At 39.8% G+C, this 23566-nt stretch overlaps 1 protein-coding gene across 1 annotated transcript in view; it reads left to right on the top strand.

Annotated features, from left to right (window-relative positions):
• Nucleotides 1-577: 577 nt before the first annotated feature.
• The window catches only part of CTNNBIP1 (catenin beta interacting protein 1), a 92082-nt gene continuing 69093 nt past the window's right edge, over nt 578-23566 (top strand). The window contains exons 1-4 of the mRNA XM_083802291.1: nt 578-821; nt 16749-16839; nt 20772-20893; nt 21394-21484. Coding sequence (XP_083658417.1) covers nt 20798-20893; nt 21394-21484 — 187 coding nt within the window. The 5' untranslated portion in view covers nt 578-821; nt 16749-16839; nt 20772-20797. The remainder of the gene's footprint in view (nt 822-16748; nt 16840-20771; nt 20894-21393; nt 21485-23566) is intronic.

The raw sequence follows: 23566 nt of genomic DNA, 5'->3' as shown, positions 1-23566 counted from the left end.
GAGTGGTTGGGCAGGTGAACGGATGTCTGGCCCGGATGGAGGCTGTCAGAGAAGGTTGTTGGAAGATAACTCCTGGTGGATTAGCTTGAGTTTATGACTTTTCACAGAACCTACTGACGTTTCATAGCACCATAGAATAGCCCGAGCCGGAAGGGACCCCCAGGGACCATCGAGCCCAACTCCTGCTTTGCAGAATTTAATGTTCTTAGCACGCTTTTATCCGGCTACGTAGGTGCCTTAACAGCCCGGGGATTTATTTACCCCGGCACTCCCACAGTCGCCCCGCGCAGCTCAGAGGCCAGCGGTGCGCTCCTGGCGACGCATTTCGGGGGCGGATCCCAAGGGCAGGTAGGCCCCGCCCCTACCCCATCCGAGGCCACGCCCCCTCGCACAAAGCCCCGCCCCCTCCCAATACGCCACGCCCCTACCCTGCGGAGCCACGCCCCTCTCGGGCAACACCACGCCTCCCTCCCTCCGTAGCCCCGCCCCTACCCGCCGTGACCACGCCCCCGGGTGCAGTGGCCCCGCCCCCGGGTGCAGTGGCCCCGCCCCCTGCCGCGCCGCCCCGCCCCTTCCTGCCGGCCGGCTCTCGGGTGCTGCCTGCGGCGCCGCCGCTGCCCTGGGCCCGGGGCCGCGGCGGGTCCCTCCCCCGGAGCCGCCCAGGCGCCTCCCTCGCCGCCCCCGTCCCCGCCCTCCTTCCCCGGGCCGCCGCGGTGAGTCACGACGGGAGGAGGCGGCCGCACGGCACCGCACGGCTCCGCTCCGCTCTCGCCTCGCTGCCGCCCGCAGGAGCACCGGGGCCGGCCCGGCCCCGCCCGCAGGTGAGCGCGGCCGCCCTTTGTGCGCGGCGCCCGGCCGGGAACAAAGGCGTCGGGGCGGGCAGGGAGGCGCCCCGCGGCCCCGGGCCTCCCGCCGTGCCCGGTGAGGGGCCGCAGCCCCGGGCCTCCGGCTCCGTCTTGTCCTTTCCTTCCTTTTCTTCCTCCTCTTCCTCCTCTCCTTCCTCCTCCTCCTCCTCCCCGCCCCGGGGCCCGGCCACCTGCGGAGGCGGCGGCCGCCAGGCCCGGTGCAGGTACGGGAGGTGCCCGCTTCGCCTCCTGGCATCATCACGGGGCGGCCGGCTTCGGGGTCCCGGCCCCGAAATGGCCGCGTTTCGGGCCGCCAGCCGGGGGTCCGCTCGTCCCGGTGCTCCAGGTGCGCTGGGGCAGGTGGCCCGCCCGTGGGCCGTACGGCAGCAGGCAGCCGCCCTTTGCTTCCCAAAGGCTGCGGTGCTTGCGGCGTCCGAGCCACGGTGAAGCGCAGGCAACCTCCGTGCAAACACCTCGCCTCGGCCGGTGTTTAATTCATTAGATGTCTTCGCCTATTAGACGTCTTCTGGAGCATCCGAAGCAGCGCTCCGTAACTTTCTACTTGGCGTAAAAATGGACAGCATCCGCAGGCTCACCATAGTTTGGTCTCTCTTAGATCCACGAGCAGCATCGCTTCTAAATCAGAATACAAATTGTGCTCTAGAAGCAGCTGAGAGCTGATGGTAGCTTCTGCTCAACGTCCAGATGCGCTGCATCAGCGAACGTTTGACTTGCAGACTTGCGTTTGCTTTCTCTCTTCCTCAAGAAGGGGATGTTTTGGTCTGTTGTATATCATCTTTTATTTGACCGTTCCTCATCCTGGTACGTTTAACAAAGTAAGCTTTGATGCTTTATGGGATGAGAGCGAGACATTCTGCAGATGTGATGGTTAAAAAAAAAAAACAATAACAAACCAGACACTGGAGGCGAGTTAGGTTTACTTGTTTAGTTTTCTGACCAGACTTACCTCCGGTATGGCGATAGCTATCTCTCTTGAGAATTTTGGGAACATCACTTTTCAATAAATTTACAACATCCAGATTTTCTGTTTAGTTTTTGTTGGTCACTGAATTTGCAAGCTGTCAACTTCTTTTGCCCTTGATACTTGTGGACATCATGTGTGACGTGAAGTAGCCTTCTGAAAGAGAAACATCGTGTAAATGGTGAAGAGTGAGGCTAAAGTTTATGCCTAAAGAAGTTTGTTTTAGAAGTAGAGGCCTTCAAAGTGAAGGGACGTACAGAAAGCTCAAGTATTGCATCTTTTGTAAATGCAGGCTTATTTTCTTATTAATCTAAAAGTTACTGTTTGCCTTGAAAAATAAATACAGATAGCAAATAGTGGCAGGTGTACTTCAGATACACTGGAGTTGCTTCGCTTTGGCACTAGCTGGAAAAGCATCATCTCTTATACCGTAATTCTTGCCCCTTGGTAGAAATTGGCATCTTCTTCAGTACAATTTAAAGTTGCTGCTAAGCTGCTTTGCGTGCTCTCTTACTTTATGTGGTGCATGGTAAGAGCGGAAATCTGCACGGAAGCCTGTAGGATTAAGCAAATGAAAGAGCAAGGCCATTTTTAACAAGTTAACTGATAGTGGATTGGCTGAAGCGTTATTATGGCTTACCTAAAACTGCTTCAAAGCAATATCTTTGGTTCAATTCATTTTAAACATTGCAGCAGAGATTAGGGAAAGTCTTACAGGACATAAAGGCTTTCTGTCATCTTTGACAGCCAAACGGGAAGACACTGAATTCTTCATCAGGAAAATCTTCCCAGAGCTTGATAGCGTAATAAATACATATCAGATATACCACGGTTGTTACTTGCTTGGATGCCTGTTTGCGGTTGTGTATAGGAGCTCTATTTATTGCACAAGCACTGTAGGTGTGTAGGCAAAGAGGGTTATTTCTTTCCTTGCGATACGAATTGAAGCCTCTATCATCTTAACACGAACTGGTTAATACTAGTACCTTTCAATAAATATATAACAATAATGTTAGGGAATAGAGGAGCGCAAAAAGGAAGTTACGAATCCCAGTTTAGTGGGAAGTCTGTAGTACTGTGAAGTTCTTCCCTCTCTGCCATCCTGGTGTCTCAGTACAGTTGCTTTGCAAGAGAAGAGAGGTTTCCAAAACAATTTGTTATTTTCTAACAAACACAACTGAACTGAAACAAAATTTTGTAATCGCAAACGTTGACTGATACACATCTATTGCTAAAAATTAGTCTGCAGTTGCACACAAGGAAATAAACTGAACAACTGCATGTGTTTGGTAAGGTGTGACTAATGTTCAAGATTGATGATTTGCTTAGAAAACTGCTTGTGTAAAGATACCTATTTGTATTAGTTTAATTTGATTTTTTTTTCTTTCCAGAATGTTTGTCAATAACTAATGTGTACACTTGTGATTTTACTAAATATTTCAGTTTGTAAGTTGTTAACTACAAAGCATCCTGAGCATCTGACCTAGTTTTAGGTGTCAAAAATGCACCAAAGTGGAGTTTGTACGGAGAAACAAGAGGCTTTTGGAAGCTGCTGTTGAATATGCATGGAGAAACTTCCAGTAGAGTTTTTTTCAAAAAGGAAGGATTAGGTATCTTCAGAAATATTTCCATGCGTGTGGATGCAAAGCTGCATTTCCTTTTATTGCAAGCTGTCATCAGATTGGATTTCCTGCTGAAATGCAGCAAAGGTAGTAGCAGCTGTCATAGCTATACCGGTACCCGTGTGTACATAATGCTGAAGTGACTGGACCTGATGTTAGTGTTTCTAATTGTAAAAATTGTAATCCCAAGAAATATGCCAAATATTTACATTATGGGAGTTGACCTAAGTGTATAGCAAGAGGGTGGTTATAATTCAGTTTTCAGACAGTGAGAGTAAATGACTTTCTGCTAGGTTTCCAGATATTTTAACAGTGATGATGCAGCCAGTCAATCATGTTCTTTATTTAAACTATTACTGTTCAAAATGGTACTTCAGAAATGGTACGGTAGGAAATTCAGCCAAAAATAAATTTTGGTTTGTAACAACAAACGTGTCAAGAACAGCAAAGAAATCTTAGCACATAACAGTTTTGATTGAGCCCTCTTTAAAAAGCAGTTAGTCCTGCATGTTTTTCCAATAGATTAACTAAAATCCATCATATCTTGTAAGATTCTTTCTGAAGGTATGTCCGTAAATATTTTTTGTCTTCCGTGTTATGTACGGTTTCTGCTTAGATGGTTTAACTCTTATTTGTGATGCCTCTTTGTAAATTTTAGTTTGAAATAACTCTTTGTATCACAAGTATTAGAGTTTTTGTTTTTAGTTTGAGTGTTCTGATTTGCTGCCAAATTAATGGTATTCATTAATTTAATTTCAAGAAAGCTCTTGCAAGTATACAAGTAGGTGAATAGTCCCAGAAGATGTTAATATTTTGACGCTGATGTACACAAAAATGTAAATTAGTATAATGAAAGCATTCTGTCACCCACTCCACACCCTAAGAAATGATGGTAGTCTAATGGTCTTGCTTGTAAGTACATGGGAGAAATAATAAATATGTTTTAAATTTAATAAAAACTTTGTACCAACAAACTTGACTTCAGTTAGAAAAAAGCAAAGCATTCTGTTACTGTTCATGATGATGTTCTGTCTCTAATAATAGGTGAGACTCACGGTTCTTTTTTCCTTTTAAAGAGCCATGGCCTGACCACGAGCTTTTTCAAAAGAAAAAAAGACCAGAATGAGTAAAACTACGGAAAGTTAATAGGTGAGAAGAAACCAAAGATCAGAAAAATAACTGAAAATCTTCAATCGATGATTGAAAAAGGAGAATACTCTTCTGACTCTGGAATTTGTTTTCAGACTCAGTGTTGGGGAAACATTATGTAAAACATATTCCTTAAAAATGAGGAAGGGGAATTGCTTGTTTCTGCTCACTATTGTTGATTTGATAGAACATTACAGTGCTTATGCATAGGTTAAGTGTCACTGTGAAGAAAGGAGGTGTAATCATACTTCTTCACTAAGTGTTTTGGGGGTTTTACAGAATATCAAATCCGCAAGCGTATTTTTTGTTGGTAATTGTGATTTTTTTTGTGTGTGTTGTTATGCTATTTTAGCATTAAAACAAACAAACAAGAAAACCATCTGTAGATAAAATGCTGCAGAGGGGGAACCAAAAAATTCTACTTGGACTTGTGGAACTCCTGTGACTGACTTGTAACAACTATTGATCAGGGAACAGAAATGCAGCCGATAGGTTTGTATAACGCTGCACTTGACTCGGGATGTTCTGTTTCCTGCAAGTATTTAGACCATTTATCTGGTTTTGGAATGTCTATTTTCTCAATATATTATGAGGATAACTAGCAAATATGGAAGCAACTGAAGTAATCAGCTCTGTTTATGACCATGACCAAGCTCTGAAACTTTCTGACTCAGTTTATCCTTCTGTAAAAATGAGTTGACTAATTCGCAAGAATGTTGTGATGTTTAATTAAGTGTAATTGTTTTGCCTGTGAACTCATCCAGGTCTTGATTCAGTGCACACTGAAGTCAGTGAGGAGCTTTTAATTAATTTGATTGAGCTTTAACTAAGTGTACGTGTACAGGCACCCATGTGCGCTTAAAGGAAGCGTGACCTAAGTTTTTGCTACAGACTTTATTTAGAGTGGCAGCATGAAGGCTGAAACAGTTTCAAGTAAAATTACTGATAGAGGCTTTTTGTAGAAATGAGAAGGGGATAGTGTGGTTCTGGTCACCTCTGATGTCTGTTACCATACTCATTTAAATAGATTGCTAACTTTGTGCTGGATCTTATATGGAATGCTGGTAATTTCATTGTGTCCTGGTGGCTTGCTCAGTCGGTCTGGGGATGCAGTACCAAACTTCAAGATAAACATGGTAACTGAATGTTTATGCAGAAATAATCAGCAATAACACACTTAAAATATAATTAACTTTAAGAGTTGATGCCAAATTGAGAAAAATAGGAGCATTCATGTCTGCTTAGCTCTTTTTTTTTCCAGGAATGTATGTAGATGCCAAATCATACTCATTGGTTTATGTGGAATTCGTGAAAGGGTTTGCTTAACTCCAGAGGTCAGAAATGTCTTTTTTTTTTTTAAACAGAACTGTTATCACTGAAACTTTATTTAGCAGCTCCAGAAGACTGCAAAATACATCTTTCACAAATCACATAAACCTTTTTGCAACAAGTTTCTCATGCTTTACTGCCATGATTTAGTTCACTAGCTCTTACAAAAGATGTTTTAAACCTTAGGTAAGATTCCATATGTGTAATAGTGCTTGTATGTGAGGAAATATAGTTTTGGCACTCTGTTTTTAATATATCTATTTCATTGTTCTTAATAGCTGTGATTTTTGATATAACCGCTACAAGCTCCTTCCTTTGGTTGATGTTAATAAAGATGTACTGTAATTGTACTAACAGTTTGGAAAGTGTAAAAATCTGCCTTCAGCTTCAGTAATTCTCTTTTCTCAATCTGCCTTAAATTAGGTGGCTATTGCATGCAGCATCTTCCTCGGGGAAGCTTTCTGAAGCGGTGTGAGATCTCATGGTGCTTTTAACTTGCAGAAGAATCTGCCTTGTCTTGAATGTTGTTGTTAATGGTCTCTGAGCTAAGACCTTTTGTTATAATTCGTATATATTGGAGTTTGATTAATCAAAATGTATTTTATTGCATCTTTATGATTCTCCCGTTCTTAGTGGAAGGAGTGACATTTATCCTGTAGATGTACTGAACTCTACGTATTTAGGAGATCTTGAAACAATCAGTTTTAAGTATTTAGCTTTGTTACTGTTAATCCTTGAATAAATCAAACCTGCCAGGCAGTTCTGCTTCCAGTTTTCCATGAATCTCAGGTTGGTTGCCTTTAACACGTGAGTGTCCTCGATCTTGCCTTAGCCTGTGATTCTTCCTGTTGTTTTGGGACTCTGACGTTGGCCGGTCCAGCACTGACTGGGACTTCATATAACGCCTAAAGCTCCTGTAGGCAGTATTTACTTCTCTCCAGCCTGTGTGTGTGTTTGTAGGGTAGTGCTAAAGAGTGATTTCTGCTGTCAAACAATGACCTCATACAGGATTATTTCACAGTTCAGGGCTAATATAATTACCTTTACATACAAAATTGTGGCTAGGGAGGAAGGAAATTGCATCCCTGTTCCTGAGAAATAGGAAGTCTCTTGAAGGCAAGAGTTCCTTCCTTGTAATTCCTCTTTACCAAAAACCATAGATAGCAAAACATCTGCAGTGAAATTGGGTTGTAACTAGGAATTTGTATCAAGTTTGTGAACATTAAATACTCTCTTTAATTGATAAGTTTTTTTCTTTCTCTCTGTTGACCTAAAGAGACTAACAAAAATCCTTTTGTTTTGCTTTTTTAATAGATCCTTCAGGAAGTAGGCGAACTGGTATACTTCTGTAGATGTGATTAGAACAGCCATTTAGACCAATTTATCAAACATTACCAAGAAACTTTTCAATGAGTATTCTTTTATGAAGGTCCTAGGGGAGCAAGAAGGGTCTCTTGGCCATATCATCCAATAATAAAGATGCTACCAGATCACTGAGGAGACAGAGGTTCTGTGCTGGGGTCAGGGGAAAAAAGGTGGATCAGAAACATTTGTATTAGACAAATAGCCATTAAGTCTTAGTTTGAGCAAGAAGTATTAATGAAATACCACTCCAAAGGGTTTGAAAACCTGAACTATGAAGGTTCAAAACTGAAAGCATTTGGCTTCTTTGCTTATGCAGCGCATCCATGCAGAAAGGGATGCAAAAGGGTTATGGTGTTCATTTTTTTTTTTCTCTGAAGGGGCAAGATAAGTTGGTGTCATAAGGGGTTTATTTGTAACTCTTTTCCAGCAAATGTTATTGATGTGTGAGGCCAGAACAATATTACATGCTGTTATATCCAATGGTTAGGCAATTTTGGTAGTCAACAGCTATTAATCTGAAAGTGTCCTTGATTCTAACACTGTACTTTGATACAGTATTGCAAAACATTAAAATGCTAAATAGCAACCTAATAACAGCTCACGTTTTAATTGCTTACAAAAAATCTAGTTAGCCATAATCTCTCTTATAAAAGAGCTGTAGGTATTTTCAGTGTTAAATGCATATGATCTGGCATTAATGGTGTTCAGATGTCAGTACAAATTACAGGGCAACATAAGTCATGTTTTAAATTGAAAGCTATCCCTAATATGCTAGGCATCTGTAGAAAGATACTATGCTGATGAGTACCAAAGTACTGCCTATAAATATAATGGTGCTTCAGCAAGTGGGATAGTGGAGAGAAATCCTTTGCAGTAGGCATTGCTTGTGATGTCTGCCATTTCTGGTTAAATATAACAATGCTGTGTGCTTAAGCTGCTGAGAAGTTGGTTGCTAGACCACAGGCAGCTTGCCTCCAAACGTGGTACTTCTATTTTGGGGGGGCATGCTTGTAAATTAAAATTAAATGTTATTGTTAGTTTAACTGCTTGCAGATACTTACTGGCATTTTGCGTGTTCTGGTTTTAGACTGTTCTGTATGGGTTTGTGATCTGTTAGCAGTGTCACTTGCCTTTTTGCTAACAAAGATTGAGGCTGCAAATTTTTGTACTAGCCAGAGGTTAACAGAGCAGTTTAATTTAAAAATCTGAACGCAAATACAGTATTGAAGCTGGCTGGAAACATAGCAGATGCTGAAGTGTTTTTCCATTAGTGCTGCCTGGTAATTCTGAATGTGTGATTGTTCATGCGTTTCATGTTCCATTTCAAGCCACTTGAGAATTACCGAGGAATTCAGAAAAAACATCCTACCTAGGGCATTCATACCTACTTGCATCAATTTTGACATTGTATTTTGTTGCAGGGGAGCACAATGTAGGCACAGTAGGCTTTTTTTAGGGTCATTAGGAAGACTGAACCAATTTCTTGCTTCTCCAGTCAACTAATTGTTTATTAGTGTTTATAGTGTAAGGTCTTTATGCCCTATGAATTAAGTTTTTTTTTTGTAGCCTGTTGAGTTTGGTTTCTGTAATATTAATGGCAGTCTCCAGGAAAACCCAGTTTTACAGGTAATGATCTGTAAGTCTTCAGAAGTTTGCAAGTTCAGTGTTACTACTTCTTGCAGAGCTTCTTTGAAAGCATGACTTCGGTCATAAAGCTGAGTTTACAAGAAGATGATGTGACCACAATTGCTGGCCTTGATCTTCTTTGTGCATGTTGTGTATTGCCCCTTGGGTCAGTTCCTGAAATGAACATGGGATAGACGTGTGCTGCAAGAGTCTGTCATTGGTGACCATAATTAATAGCCCCAAAATATGATACTTCATTGACGGAGATGTTGTACGGATATGTATTTGTCTGATGTGTGTAGCACGCCAACTACGGAAAATGGGAGAGAGATACAGAAAATAATTTAATTCCTGTAGGGTATTGATAAAATTGTTACTTCTGATGCTCATTTTTTTCACTAGTTTGATTCAAGAGAAAATCAAACTACGCAAATAAAGCTAGTTTCTTTAGAACAAAAGAGGCACCACAAGTTGTCTCGTATGTTCACATGCTGGAAGCTTGGTTTTTTGTTTCCCAAAACCTAGAATATTTAGAATTTACAAAGAGATCCATAGAAAGCATTGTTTTGTCTTGAGGCACGTGTGGCACTTGTTTTACAGCCCTAATTCTTTTGTGAGAGATGCCTGGTAGTTAAAATTATTGGCTATCTATCATTATGACCTAATTTCCTGTTTAGAAGATTTGTAGCTTTGTTATAAATAGGTGCGTGAGCCTATGTGAAAGGTGCTAGCGATCAGGACAAGAGCAGCGCTCTTCAGTTCAGCTGTTGAAGATCATCTTGACTAAAGTAAAGTATTGTAATATTTCTTTAGTTGTTTCTTTGGCTTGGGATAAAATTTGAGGATGAACTGCTGTAGTTAAGTTTTGTAACTTTTAAAAGATTTTTTTTGACATTCCTTTTTGAAGTGTGAATACATACATGAAATTAAAATCTTATTTACAGTTGTGTTGATGTTACTACGTTTAATTTCAGAGGCTTCAAGACGACTGACGTGAACTGCCTAGAAATCTGTACTGCCTCTTTTAACTATATGAGGCATGATAGATGTCTTCTGTTATAAAGCTTGCTGCTGTGGTACACCAAAAAATATAAACCTAGTTTGTGTGTGCCTGAAGGTCAGGAGACAAGCATCATTTTCATAAAAATTGTGATTATAAAGCTAGGATTGTAGCTTGAACATTGATGGAAGAACTGCTTTATTAAATTGGGGAGCTTTTCTCAATGCACTTCATTACCACTATTGAAGTGCTTTCTGAAGCTCTGGAGGGTGATCCAGCACTGGGGGGAGAGGAAAAAAAAACACAACTGCCTGTTTTTGTAGTTTTTCATGTCTAAGTGGCAGTGGTTTGGGTTGTTTCCCATCCCTCTTGAAGAGGGAGGACTGTACTGTTGTGTTCAAAATTTAAATCTAATGTTTAAAAGATGTGAACCTACCACTGGAGTTCCAGCTGACTGGGACTAAATTGAGTAAATTGACTAAAATCTGGGATTCAGATTCAATAATCGTATAGAAGATTATACTTAACATAAAACAATAAGATGAAAAATGCATGTTAAATATTTCAGTTCTTACTGTTCACCTATAAATAGGTAGCTGTTACGAATTCTCCATTGTCATGTCCCTCTGGAGATGGGAATTAATCCAGCCTCCAGCTGCCTGTGACTGAAGGTCATGAGTCAGATTGAATTAGAGGAAAATTTGTAGCAGGATTTTGCAGACTCTGGTTCCTGACTTCAGGTTTTAGGCTCCAGCTTGGAAGGTTTTTAGGGCTCAAGCTGTTCTCTGAAAAATGTCATTTGAAAATTAACAAGGCTTAAAGGTGCAGCGTCCCCTTGCGCTTACAAGTTTCCCAGTGTGACCATATTTTAACCACTGAAGTACTCAATAGTACAGCTGTGGAGGCTAATAGCTTAACCTTGGATAATGATATCACAGAGTTAAAGGGACCTCTTCACGCTGGCTGTTAACTCAATTTGTGTAGTGCAAATGAAAGCTGCAGTGGTCGGTCTTATTCACCCTAACTTCTTATCTGAGCTTTTATAATCCTATCCCATTAATTGAGGTTTTTAGCTGCCTTGAACAGAACCTGCCAGATTCAAGGAAAAAAAACCCTAGCTCCTATTGGATTTCTTTTGGCTATAACTAGAAATGATATAATGCATTAAAGAGGTAGTCGGCTGTAACCTACATTTTAAAAAGCTCACCAGGTGGCTGCTGTAAGTACCCTAAATTATTAAGACTGAATATGTAAAATATTACTAACATTTACTGACAGTTTACTGCCTTTTTTCCCCTCAATTTAGGCTGTGCAAACTGCTTCATTTCACCTTTTTTCCAATACCAGTAAAATGGCGATGTTCACAACGGCAGCAGTAGGAGATCTCCAGTGTTGGGGGAAATACGGAATTGGAAGGAACAAAAGCTCACGTTGCTTTTTGTTGCATGAAATAAGCATGCCTTTAAAATGAAGTGAGGTGCTTAAATAGTTCGATTTATGCAAAATTTACCAACGTTCATTTTTCAAATTTTTTTTTTCTGTTGGGATGTGAAATTATCTTAGGTTCTTTCTCTTTTTTTTAAAGGGTGGGGGCGTTAGTAATTTAGAAATTCTTTATTTTAAACCCTTCTGTGGTGTTGCCCAGCAAAAAAGCCTTTCCAGGTTTTGAATTCATAAGAGTGTAGGTGGAAGTGAGAGAAATACAGTTATAAATCTGTGATTTCCAATTGCTGCGTGCTGGAATCCTTCTTTACTGAAGGAGCTTGGTGAAAACACTTCTTGCCAGCGAGCTTCGGTTTCCTTAGGAGCTGTTTCCATCTGTTCATAAAACAGAGCTGTTAAACTGAGTGTGTGTTCACATTTCTTCTGTCTACATTTTTTTTTAAAGTGAAAACGGGGTAGTTGATGTTCTAAATGTGGCAAGGAAAACAAAGGGGGCTGGCTAAGTGGAAAGGTCGTATTTTTTCACTTCATACTGGACTGTTGTGTGCAGGGTAGTAATTGAAGGGAAACCTGGTGTGGTCTTTTCTTTCACTTTTGGGAGGGATTTTCTTTTCGCAATTGACTTTTCAACTTAACACTGTGGAAAGGTAGTTGAGCATCATTTCCATTAGCGGAAAAGTTGAAAAATATTTAGTCGTCTTCTACCTTGGCAGCGTTCTTGTGAAGTAGCCCAACTGTTCTCGGGCATACATACGTCTGCTTCCAAAGTATGTCCATTTTACTCGCATCCCTAGCTTGCTACCTTGCTAGAAAGTGCAACTTTTTGCACGAAGAAGGTGATATTTGCCCTTCCTTTTGCACAGGGGACAGCATTGCACACACTTTTTCCACTACCAGACAGATCAGTTTGGTAGGCAGGCAAACGGGGACTGGAGCAGGGATGTCAGACGTGCTTGGCTCTGCCCAGTCCACATGTTGGGCCTTGCAAAGCAAAAAGCATTCCAGTGATCCTCGCCCAGCCCTTCTGCAGGCAGAGCGAGGAATGAAGTGCTGAAGAACAGGGCAGCTTTTCCATTTGCTTACTGACCCGCGTTTACTGCTCGAGAAAGGGAGACAACGTTTTTAAACCCAGATTTGCGCTCTGGTAAAGCTGGGCTGGCAGCTTTGGCTGTAATATACGGATCCTCCTCATTTATTATTCTGCCTTGTGAATCATATTAATAATACATGAGGCCCAAGTTTCGTTCCCTATGTGTGTGCCAAACAAGGAAAAATTAGGTGACCCAATTATGTCTGTTTTGCAGAGTTGGATGCAGCAGGACAAACTTGTAGGATTTGGTCTTTTAACACAGTTTAGTGAAAGATACAATTATTTCAGCCAAAAAAAAAAAAAAGCTATGTTTTTGAATTGCACAGCTGAGTCTTTTTCATGAGAGAGGCATTAAATAATGGCACTGGGAAGTACAACTGTGCTTAGCTGCAAGATAGACAAGGTATTGGCAGCTCAAAACATTCCTTTTGACCTTGCGAAACTGTCTCACCCGTACCTGGAGAGACCAGTTCCAGCCGTGATAGAACAGGGCATCCCGTATGGCTTCACCAGCTTTTGGTACCTCTTCCTTCAGCACTAGTAATTTAGGTGTGATCACTGGGAATTCGACAACATTCAGAAATACTTTGCTTAGACCAAGAAATATCAATGGATGTGTAACTGGGCTTATGAATATCCTTGGGTTCTACCTCTTTATTCTCAAAAAGTTTACGCAGAAATCATTATTAATTCAGTTAAATCTTTCCTTTTTTAGCTGGGAGATAACAACTGTGTTTATTTTTAGATTCAAATTCTTCTAGGCCCATATCCCATTTGTTCTCTTGAATGAGCAGCCTTCCAGTGAAGTCCGGTTAATGCTGTGGAAATCCCTTCAGTACATAACTGTTTGTATTTTTCTATCTCCCTGTCTGGCTTTTTGTGCTGAAAAGACAGATCAAAATGTTGTGGGATTGTTTCTCGTATGCAACATAATGTATTTGACAAGAATAGGAAAACACATTAATTCTGTGTTTTTCCTATTACAGTAGGATTCAGTGGTTCTTTGATAACAGTTTGATTTATAGGACATGCCAAATTAGTTGCTGGTTGGTTTTCCTCTTTGCTGATCAGCTGCCGTTGAGCCGCCAGCATCCTTCACTCGGCATGCTGCGTCCTGGTGCCTGTTCCATTTCCTTAAGCTGCTGTAATTCAGTGACATACATATTTTAAACCATGTTTCTTTTTGATTATTATGCCTTATGTTTTAGCTTAAAAACTCATTTATCTCTCTGGTTGGGGCAGCATCGTGAGTTAAATGTTAGAGCCTAAGACTTCCACCTCTTGCCAGCTCCTGCATGGACTACTCTGAGCTTGTAAACATTGCTTCACTGCTGGTAAGACTTTTGTATGTTAAAAAATACTCTGACCCAAGCATACAGCATTGTAAGGAAGTAGAATTATTTAGGAGAGAAGGACAAGCATGGAATGAAACTGGAGACTTTGTGCGCAGTGAAGTTATTTCATTTCCGTGGTGAAGGACCTTGCATGGTTTTATCTGTTCCGAAGTCTTTGCCTGGGAATGTAAGCCCATTGGGGCTGGAAGAATTTTGATTGTAAGTCTGAAAAATGGTTTTATGTTCTTGTATTCCAGTGACACCTTAAGTGAAAGGTGTTTGGTTATGCTTTCTCACGCGTGTGGGAGTACACAGTGTGTAGCTGGGCTTCAGCAGAATCTCGCAACCAGGAGAAAATCTGCGTCTTACTTTCCGTGGAGGAGGTCCTGATCGGCGTGACTAGCCCAAGCAGCTGTTTTTAGTACCTGTACAATTGTTGAGAGGCTTGTGCGACGATCAAGTGACGCCAACCTCCCCATGTCCTGCAGCACTCACAAGCTGCACGAAGCAGTCACCATTTGTGTAGACAGAGGGACAAAAAATTGAGCAGAGGCAAAATAAGCAATGACTTTGCAGGAGCGGAAGGTGGGTGCAGGTGAGCGACGAATTAGCAGAATTTAGAGATGGTAAAATTCTAAGAGCCAAAGAATTAACCTGAGCTGAGAAGTGTTTTGGGATGGCTCACTGTGTTAGCACACAGGTCCATTGGGGCTTTCAAGGCTGTGAGCATAACTCATCCTGGTGATGATTCAGCTGTCCTTCAGCTGTCTTGCTAAACTCTTTCTCACATTTTGCACTTCTTCCCTCCCACCCCTAAAATACATAGTTGCGAAATATTTTTAGATCCTATTTCTTAGGGTTCGTTAGGGATGAATGTGGAAGTGTTGATGTATAATGGAAAGCGCTGGCCGTGTGAGCCGATGGTTGTCGTAGCTGGGAACAAGGAGGTAGAATGTGTGGCTTTGGACTGGTCACCAGGCCTTTTGTTTTGTCCTCACACCTTTAAGAACAAGTGATGAAACCTGATTTATATCATTTACTCCAGGCATTTGGAAGCCTTTAGCAGTAAATATGCACATTCAGAGGATTTGCCCTGCAGTTTAGCAGAGATTTTTTCGAGGTACGGTGTGCAAGCTTGATGATCTGTCCATTTATTTGCTGTGACGATGGTGAGGTGAGTTCAGCTGGTGAGCAACTGTGCGGATCTGACAGAGGCAGCATGTTTTTAGTACTGTTGGTGACATGGAAAGGGGCTGCTGTTGTTTGTAAGTGAGACTATGCAATTGAAGCCTTCTAGCTGGTCATGAAAATGACGTGTATAGAGTGTGTTTCAGTTCTCAGCTGAATTCCCCTGAATTTATAGGGTCAGGAAAACGTTTGATCTTTCTCTTTTAATTTGTGTTTGGTGTTAAATATAACATAAATGCATAATGACTATTCTTAGCAATTTAGGGGAGGATTGGGAATTCTGCTGGTAGCCATAAATACTCTGTAACTGTCAGTAGGACCTAAATGCATCTCAGAAGTGGTTAGTACCTGTGTGCTGATCTTTTCCTTTAGGAAGGAGCTCTCACAGGTGTGTGGTGAGTATTTGTACAGTCTGTGTGGGTTCTTTGAGGTCTACAGAAATGAGAGCAGCAATTAGATCCTGTAAATGGTCCTGTTGTCAGTGCTGTAGATAATCTTTCCTGGGACTGCGTTGCATATTTAGAGGGCAAGAACAGTGGGAACTAATTAGCGAGGTATGGCTTAAATAGAGCAGGCAATTTTTCTCCTCTGGAGAAATGAAATGAATTCTTTTAAGCCCATGATAAAGCTCAGCTGCTGCAGCGCTGCTTAGTAAGAGTCACAGTTGAGAACATATGGGTGAAGCTAGCACGTACCTTGAATTTAGCCTTTTTCTGATAAACCTGTTGTACAGAATGGATGAGTAGCCCTAGCTACTCCGTCCTTGTTTCTCTGCTAGTAAAGGCGTCTGCATGGGGTCACCATGAACAGCCATGAAAGAAACTGGATTAGTCTAGATTTGCCTTCACTTACTAACTTTATTTTAAAAAAGAGAGTGTGTTTGATAAGTTAACAAGTGGTGCAGGTATGTGTATCTTCCCTAATCAGAAGTTCTTAATTAAATATAGCAGCTTATGGTAATTATTACATAGTTCTAGCTGTGATGCTGTCCTAAGTAGCAGGCCCTTACTATTTCATTGCACGTAAAAGGACCTGAACTACCACTTCATTTGTGAGCTTGAACAGCTTGTCTTGCAGACTAATGTGATGGCAGTAAGAGTTGTAAACTCTTACCAAGCCGATGTGCCCAGTGTAAGTTGTGAAATATGTTCAGAAATATGTCACAAGTCTAAAAAAAACGCATGTAACTGTTCGACATTGGGGACTGAACAGTGAGGTTGGTCTGAAACGTTCTGAGCAAAAGAATTTTATAGCCCAGCACTTAATTGCCAGTCTTTGTAATTGCTATATTCACATAACATATGCATAGCTGAAAACAATAATTTTGGTCAAAGTCACCATGCCTTCCATTTCTCCCTAGTTTTCCTCAAATCTTTGGTAAGCTACGCCTGTTTTTTTTAATCTAGAAGAAATTACATGTCCCTACTTTTATTGGCTTTTCCAGGGAGCTGGGGTTTATGCTGAAAGCTTCTTAAAGAATGCAAAGCTGAATGCATTCCATTCTCAAGTGATTGGGAATGTCATTGGTATGGACAGGGTGTAAATCTTGCAGATGTAGAATGGCTTGACCTTTAAGAAAACTTATTCTTTAAGAATAAAAAGGATCTACAAACTCCAGACTAGCCTACGCTTTTATGAATTTTGGCTAGACCAAGATATAAAGCAGACTGTGATTCAAAACATACTGAATAGTTTTTTTTTTTTTTTTTTTTTTTTCTGGTTCTCGGCTTTTCTGCATATATTTCTGTAATGCTTTGCTCATTTTCTTTTCACAGGGCAGTTTCTCCATCCTGTTTTTCCCAAATCTGACCATTAATCGGGACTGAACACACGGATTATCTGATCTTCTGTGGTTTTTAGAAGCAGGTATGTTGGCAGGGAAATCTTTTAATATTTTACTTGTTTGGGACGGTGGGGGAGCTTTCTTCATATATGTACCAGAAAGAGTTGTAGGTTTAGAGAAATTCTGGTAAGTAACATTTCATTATGTATAGCATATTAATGTCACTTTCTTGAGAAAGCGAATTGGCTAAGTACTTCAATAAGACTTTCCAGTCCTTCGTTTGTAGAGATGGATTGTGCTGACTTCTGAGAATAGACTAGCTTTGTAAGTGGTTGTGGAAATTTACTGGTGTAATTATATGATACATATGGTGGGTATTATTTGTCATCCTAAAGGATATGATTCTTCTATGATTCTTCATGAAAGCTTTATGTAACAGGGACAGAGATAGGTTTAAAGTTTTCAGTCTCAATATTGACTTAAGACTTTTGTTTCTACTTGAATGTCAAGTAGGAAAAGCTGTGGTAGCTGAAATTCACCCAAAATAATTATGCGGTGTATGAAGAACAAAGCACTGTTGCGCTGTAATCTTAATTTAGCCTCTTTATACATATATTTTTGTAGCTTTTGAATCATGCTGCGTATTTTCACACCATGTTGCTACTACCACTGTAAGGTATTCACCGAATGGGTAGATTTTAGTATTTCTTAAAACTTCCTGTTAAATAGGTAGCTTCATGATGAATCCATCTTGGTTGAAGCTTGCTTCGGAAGAACCAGATTTAAATAGGAATATTTCATCATCCCTTTTTAAAAGTTTGATAAATTAATAAGCAACTGGAAGACTATTATACTGGAAAACAATGAATAACTACATATGATTGACTGTCAATCTCTCAAATCATCTGATGTGTAATGAATGGGATGCTGAAATGTGTGGATCTCCCCAGCTGGCATGGAAGCACCAGCGGTATTTTCTTGGAGCTTGTGGATAGTGCCACCTATTGGTTGATATTCCATATAACTTCCATTCTTAAACCCTAGGTGTGTTACCATGTTTCAGGTGTCTTGGTTTTGTTTTTTTCCTGGAGAAAGGAAAAAACAAAACACTTCGGCTTCAGAAAGAGCTTTTTTTTTTTTTTTTTTTCCTCAGTGCAATACATGGCATGCTGATGGAGGCCTTGAGACTGTGAAAAGACCTCTTATACAGTGTTACCGAGTTCTCTTTCTGTAAACATGATTTTTCATCCAGTTTCTTTAGAAGTATAAAGTCATGCACTTTTAAACTACTTCGAAGCACTTATTTGCTGTCTCTGGCTGCTCCACTCGTTGCCCTGTCAGTCTTTGTTCCCAGACTTTACTGATTGCGTTTCTTAACAGAACCGTTGGATCCATTTGGAAGGAGAGATGTGCCCATTTGTCTGAGCAGACTTCTGTGAAAGCTAAAGTAGTGAGAAGTTATGTCAGGTATCATTATAGAGTATATTTATATGAAGAACCACATAAAAGAATTGAGGAAAAAATACAAATATGATAAACTCTTAGATTAATTTTTTTTAATTACCTCCTTATTTGTGGCATTTGATGCTGTAAGTCAGACCAGTCAAGATATCCATGCATTTCCAAACATGGATATGACAAAATATTGTAATTACTCCTAAGAACATTGTATCTTTTTCTTTATGATTTTCTAATGTAGAAATTTGAATTATTTTTTTCTACTGCTGCAGGACTAATTAAGTTCTAACAGATTAAATTGTCCTATCACACAGGCCCATTAGGTGTGATATTATTAAACCTTGCTGCTCTGAGTGTTTTGTAGAGTGATAGATTGGTGCAATTTGGAAATGCTGGAACGGCATATATTGGCGTAATCTAGCAGATCAAAACAGTACTGTAAGACATATTACATGAATAGAATTTCTCTATTGACAGTAAGTAGAAAATGAGGAAGAATTCAATGCCTTTTTTGGGAAGGACCAGGGCAGGGGGATAAGTGCGTAAAGAGAGGTCTGTAGGAGAGTGGAGAAAAAAGTAAGTTGGACTTGATGACATAAATGTATTGTGTATTTGAGAGGGGACTGTGCAGATGAAGAAATGAGGCAAAAATGTATACAGGACAGTCCTGTTATATTGTTTGTTCTCTTCTAAATTGATTTCTTTGGCTATTAATACAGCACCTTCCTGCTTCAAGTAACAATATTAAGGAGATAAAATAGTAGTATGTATCAGTTCAACATGAAGAACCAGTCGCACATTTTCAACCTTTCAAACTTGTTTGGTATCTTGATTTAATGGTTATTGTTTCATCTGTCTCAGGATAGACATAACATCTCTTGCTCACTGTCTTACTTGGTTCGTTAGCTTACTGTTGACATCACTTGTTACCACTCACAAATTGCACTGAGGATTGCACTCCTAGGAACCTAATCCAATCTACTTATGTCAGAGCTGATGTACGAAATTATGAGATCACTTCATTCCCCCTTCAGAAAGCAGTTTGCTGATTATAGCAAAAAATAAAATAATCACCACCTTGCAAATTTACAGGCTACAAGTTTTTGAGCCCAACCATCTCTACCGAATGGGTACAATGCAAATCTTCCCAGTGGGAACTTCTTCAGACAGGACTGGTGATAGAGCTTTCTCCACTCTGCTGTCTTCATGCTAAGTAATGTGGGTGGTAAAGCCTATCCCTGCAGCTGCTACTTAAGTTTGCATTATTTCTGACTCATTCAGGAGGGCCCGTGTGTAATTTTGAACTGTTTCCACACCCAGATTACTTTCCCTTAAAAATAATAGTGATGATAAAGTGGGGGGAGAGGTTGGTAATGACTACAGGAGAACATTACATGGAAAAGAGTGGTGTTTGAACCTGCTGTGGTACAGTCTTCACTAAGCATATCTCATGTCTCAAGTATTCCCTTCGTTACTAAGATTTAAGAAATCAGATTTATAGATTCATATAGGACCAGACCCAGTTGTGTGAATGAAAACTAATTGGAGGATGATTCTGGAGCCAATTCTCTGAGCTGTGCATTGTGGAAGAGTGGCTGCTTTACACTTCCATCCAGGGATTCCTTAGCAGGGGTTATGTTTCTCCAACATACAGTACTTGTAATAGGTTTATTTAGTTTATTATGCTGCTGTATCGATGTATTATTTGAAGCATTATTATTTCCTAAATTTACAGTTAAGATTTTTACTGTTGTTGACTTAAAAATCATCTTGGAACATATTTATTAGTAGCAGTTGAAGGTTATTCCTGAACACTTTTACTTTGTCTTGGTAAACATGGTATCGTGGACTTTGAAGAATTATTGGATACTCAGGCAATAAATTACGATCATGTTATACCATCTAGAATTTACTTGACTGTTTAGTCTGTTTATTCTCTGATGTTGCTATTCTTAATTAAAATAGAAAAGCGAAACTTCAACTTAAGCGATGTGAGAAAGGATGCTAAGCTGTACTCCTTCTCTGTTCCTCTTAACTCTTTTTTTCTCTCCACAACCATTATACGAACTGTTAAGAACTTTTATAAAATGTGAAGTGGCTTTTTTTATTATAAAAGAAAAGGACTTAAGATTTCATTCAGCTTTTTTTTTCTCCAATGTAAGCTTGATGGCTGTACATTCTGCATCCTGTTTTCGTGTTGGCTGTGGTTATTTACGGGGGAATAAAACAAAAACACAGGCTGTTCTGTCAGGGTGATTCTTTCATCTAGTTAGGTTTCTCTTTTTCTACTCATGCAGTAATGTAACAACAGATAATGAGGTACTAGTGATTTTAATATCAGACTCTTTGAATCTTTGGGTTGAGTAAGGCCCAGTTTAGCTATTCAGATTTTTAAGGGGTTTTCTGATAAAGCTTGTGATTCCTCACTATTTCAGGCTACTTACTGTTCTGCCTGCTGGTGAAAAATAGATGGTTTAAGAATTAAACTTTATTATTGTTCCTATTATACCCCATTACCTGTTTGGTTTGTCTTTTTCTGATCTTATCATGCCTTCAGGAAATCCAGGAGCTGGCAGGAGGGGAATGAACCGTGAGGGCGTCCCCGGAAAGAGTCCGGAGGAGATGTACATTCAGCAGAAAGTGAGAGTCCTGCTCATGCTGAGGAAGATGGGATCAAATGTAAGATGTCATAAACTGTCACAGCCCATGTTTTATAGCTTTCAAATATAATTTCATAGCAACTGGGATTGTGCTGACTGAGATGGGCAGGTGATGGTCTGGTTTTATTGCTGAATTGTTTTAGCCATCATTGATTTAACCATCACCTGTGGTTAAATACAATTGATTTTTTTGCAAAAAAAAGTTATGAGGCTTGTGATGCCTGAAACTGCATCTGAACACCTGATTATTACTCTATATAAGCTAAAGTTTTTCATTACTGTGAAACGAGGAGAATAAGGCATCTGTTTTAAAGTGGCTTTGAATCTCTCCATGAATGCATGATGTACCAGTTTGCTGCTGTTATTGCTTGCTGGTATTATAATTTGTACAAATAGCAGCTTAAACTGTTGAAGAGTAGAATAGAGACGACTGTGACATTTCTTACTGGGGAGTCAGAGATGATATCTTCAGTGTTTCTTCATTGTAGTTTTGCTGACTGACTCTTTGTACATTTCCAGCTGACTGCTAGTGAAGAGGAGTTCTTGCGCACATATGCAGGTGTAGTGAATAGCCAACTTAGCCAGCTTCCTCAACACTCAATTGATCAGGGTGAGTACCGGATTTGTTTGCGTTTTGTTTAATTAGTGAGAAACAGTCTCAGAAAATACTAAATTTAGATTCCTATTTTTCTTAACAGGTGGTTTTATTTTGTCAGATAAAGTAAGTCTTGGATATACCTAAGATTACTTAGGATTAAGGGCATTATTCTCCATGATAGCTCAAAACATTTTTGGCTAAAATCTTGTGAAATGAATTAATGTGTATCACTTTCCAATGTATTTGATAAATATAAATGAATTCTAACCTCACTGATTTTTTTGCTATAGGTGAAGTTAAACTCAGGCATGCCTAGGCCCCTCTGATTCTGAGTGTCTTACTGTATTCAGTATGGGTCCTCTGCCTAAGTCAACTTTCATCTGAATTTTTGTATTTATTCTTACTGTGCTGAAATGGCCCCGTTTCAGAGAAAGTTTAGCAACAAGAGGAATTTGTTTCCCATAGCATTTCTTTAATTTGCACAACTCAATTCCCAAACAAGGGTGGTGGATATGAAATAACTTCACAATCAAATCTGCTTAATGTATGTGGCACATAAACTCTGACAGTAAAAAAAAAAAAAAAAAAAAATCTAGTTCATACTAAAATAATACAATACCTTTGAGATAAAGTGCAGCCAGAGATAACTGTTGCAGTAGAACTTCCGTACTTGTTCTGGTAAATGCTGAATTATTTAGTACACTGTTTTAATTAATTGCCATACTGTATTATTTTAATTTGATTCCTTCAGGTTCCCATTAGTGGAATGAAGTAGGTAGTATTTTTGTGAATTCGTTACAGAAGCCGTGGAAAACAATTGTGTGGTGGTATTCTGAAGCTACAAATATGTTCTGAACCTGAATGTTTATTTCTGAATATTTTTTCCCCTTCGTAGGCTTCCTACCAGACCACATTTATAATGTGGGATTTGGTTTTGAAGGAAAATTGCTAGTCTCTTATGCCAGAAAGAACTGAGTTGAACAGAAATTTAATATAGATCTGAGACATTTAGAAAACCATTAGAAACACGACCTGTACAGACTTGCTCTTCAGATTTAAGCCTGTGTGTTCATTCCTCACATAGCTGGGGGACTGATAGAGATAGATACACCTGTGTATTTTGGCTCAGAATTGTTAAACTTTTCTGCCAGTCTAAAGAGAAAATCTGCCAGTTTCTCGTCAAAAACTAAAGATGACGTATTCGGTTAAGAATGACTGCCTTAGTTACCAGACAGTTACTATCGTGCTGTCTTAAGCAGTTGGCATTTGTCAGCTTTATCCCTAAAATAGTTACATTTCTCATAATAAAAGTGTATGCTGAATTGTCTGAACTTTGGCAAAGACGAGATAATAAAAACAGAAGTCCAGCCAGGGGACGCTGATACTTTGTGCAGCTGTGCTCCAATACAGCTTAATCTAACTCTCCTGTCTAAGCTGTCTGCTTTTATCATTTGTGAAATTAACAAACTATTTTCTTACTTTACAAAGGGCTTTGGAAACTTAATTCTAATAATGTTGGAGTGCTTAAAAATTCCTGGCCTAGTGTTGTAAAGAAAGCCCAAAGTACTGTTTCTGATTGCTTTCAATTTGTCAAGATGATATGAAAAGTAAGAACCCCCAAAGGGTGCTCTTCCAGATAAGGGTCAGAAACTTGCAGCTGAAAAAAAATTTGACTTAAAATTTGAATGTAGTCAAAAGAGAGACCAACAGTTATTTATTCTGCTTCTAGACTCCCTAATGATGCAACGCAGGAAATCTAAGAGCTTTATGCATTGTTCAAAAAGTTGTCTTTGTTCCATGGTTGAACAGATGCTAAATGATTTCCCTGTCAGCATTTTCTTAAAGTCCTTGAAGATTCTTTAGACTTTTTCCATAGGGAAGCGAAGTCCTCCCTGTTGTTGCTCGCTTTGATCTGATCTGAGGCGCTGCTGTCTTTCCTGTGTGATTTGACCATACGATCCACCTTCAAGTCTCCTAAATTATAGTGAAGCTGTTGTCCTGACCATTAAGATTTTTCGTGGTAGAAGAAAATAGAACGAAGAAAGAATATACTTAACTATTTAGAAAAGCGGGAAAAGATGTTGGTCCTTTTCA

Source organism: Anser anser (genome assembly GCF_964211835.1).
Source record: "Anser anser genome assembly, chromosome: 17".
In the NCBI taxonomy this organism is placed as follows: Eukaryota; Metazoa; Chordata; class Aves; order Anseriformes; family Anatidae; genus Anser; species Anser anser.
This window is presented reverse-complemented; position numbering and strand designations above follow the sequence as displayed.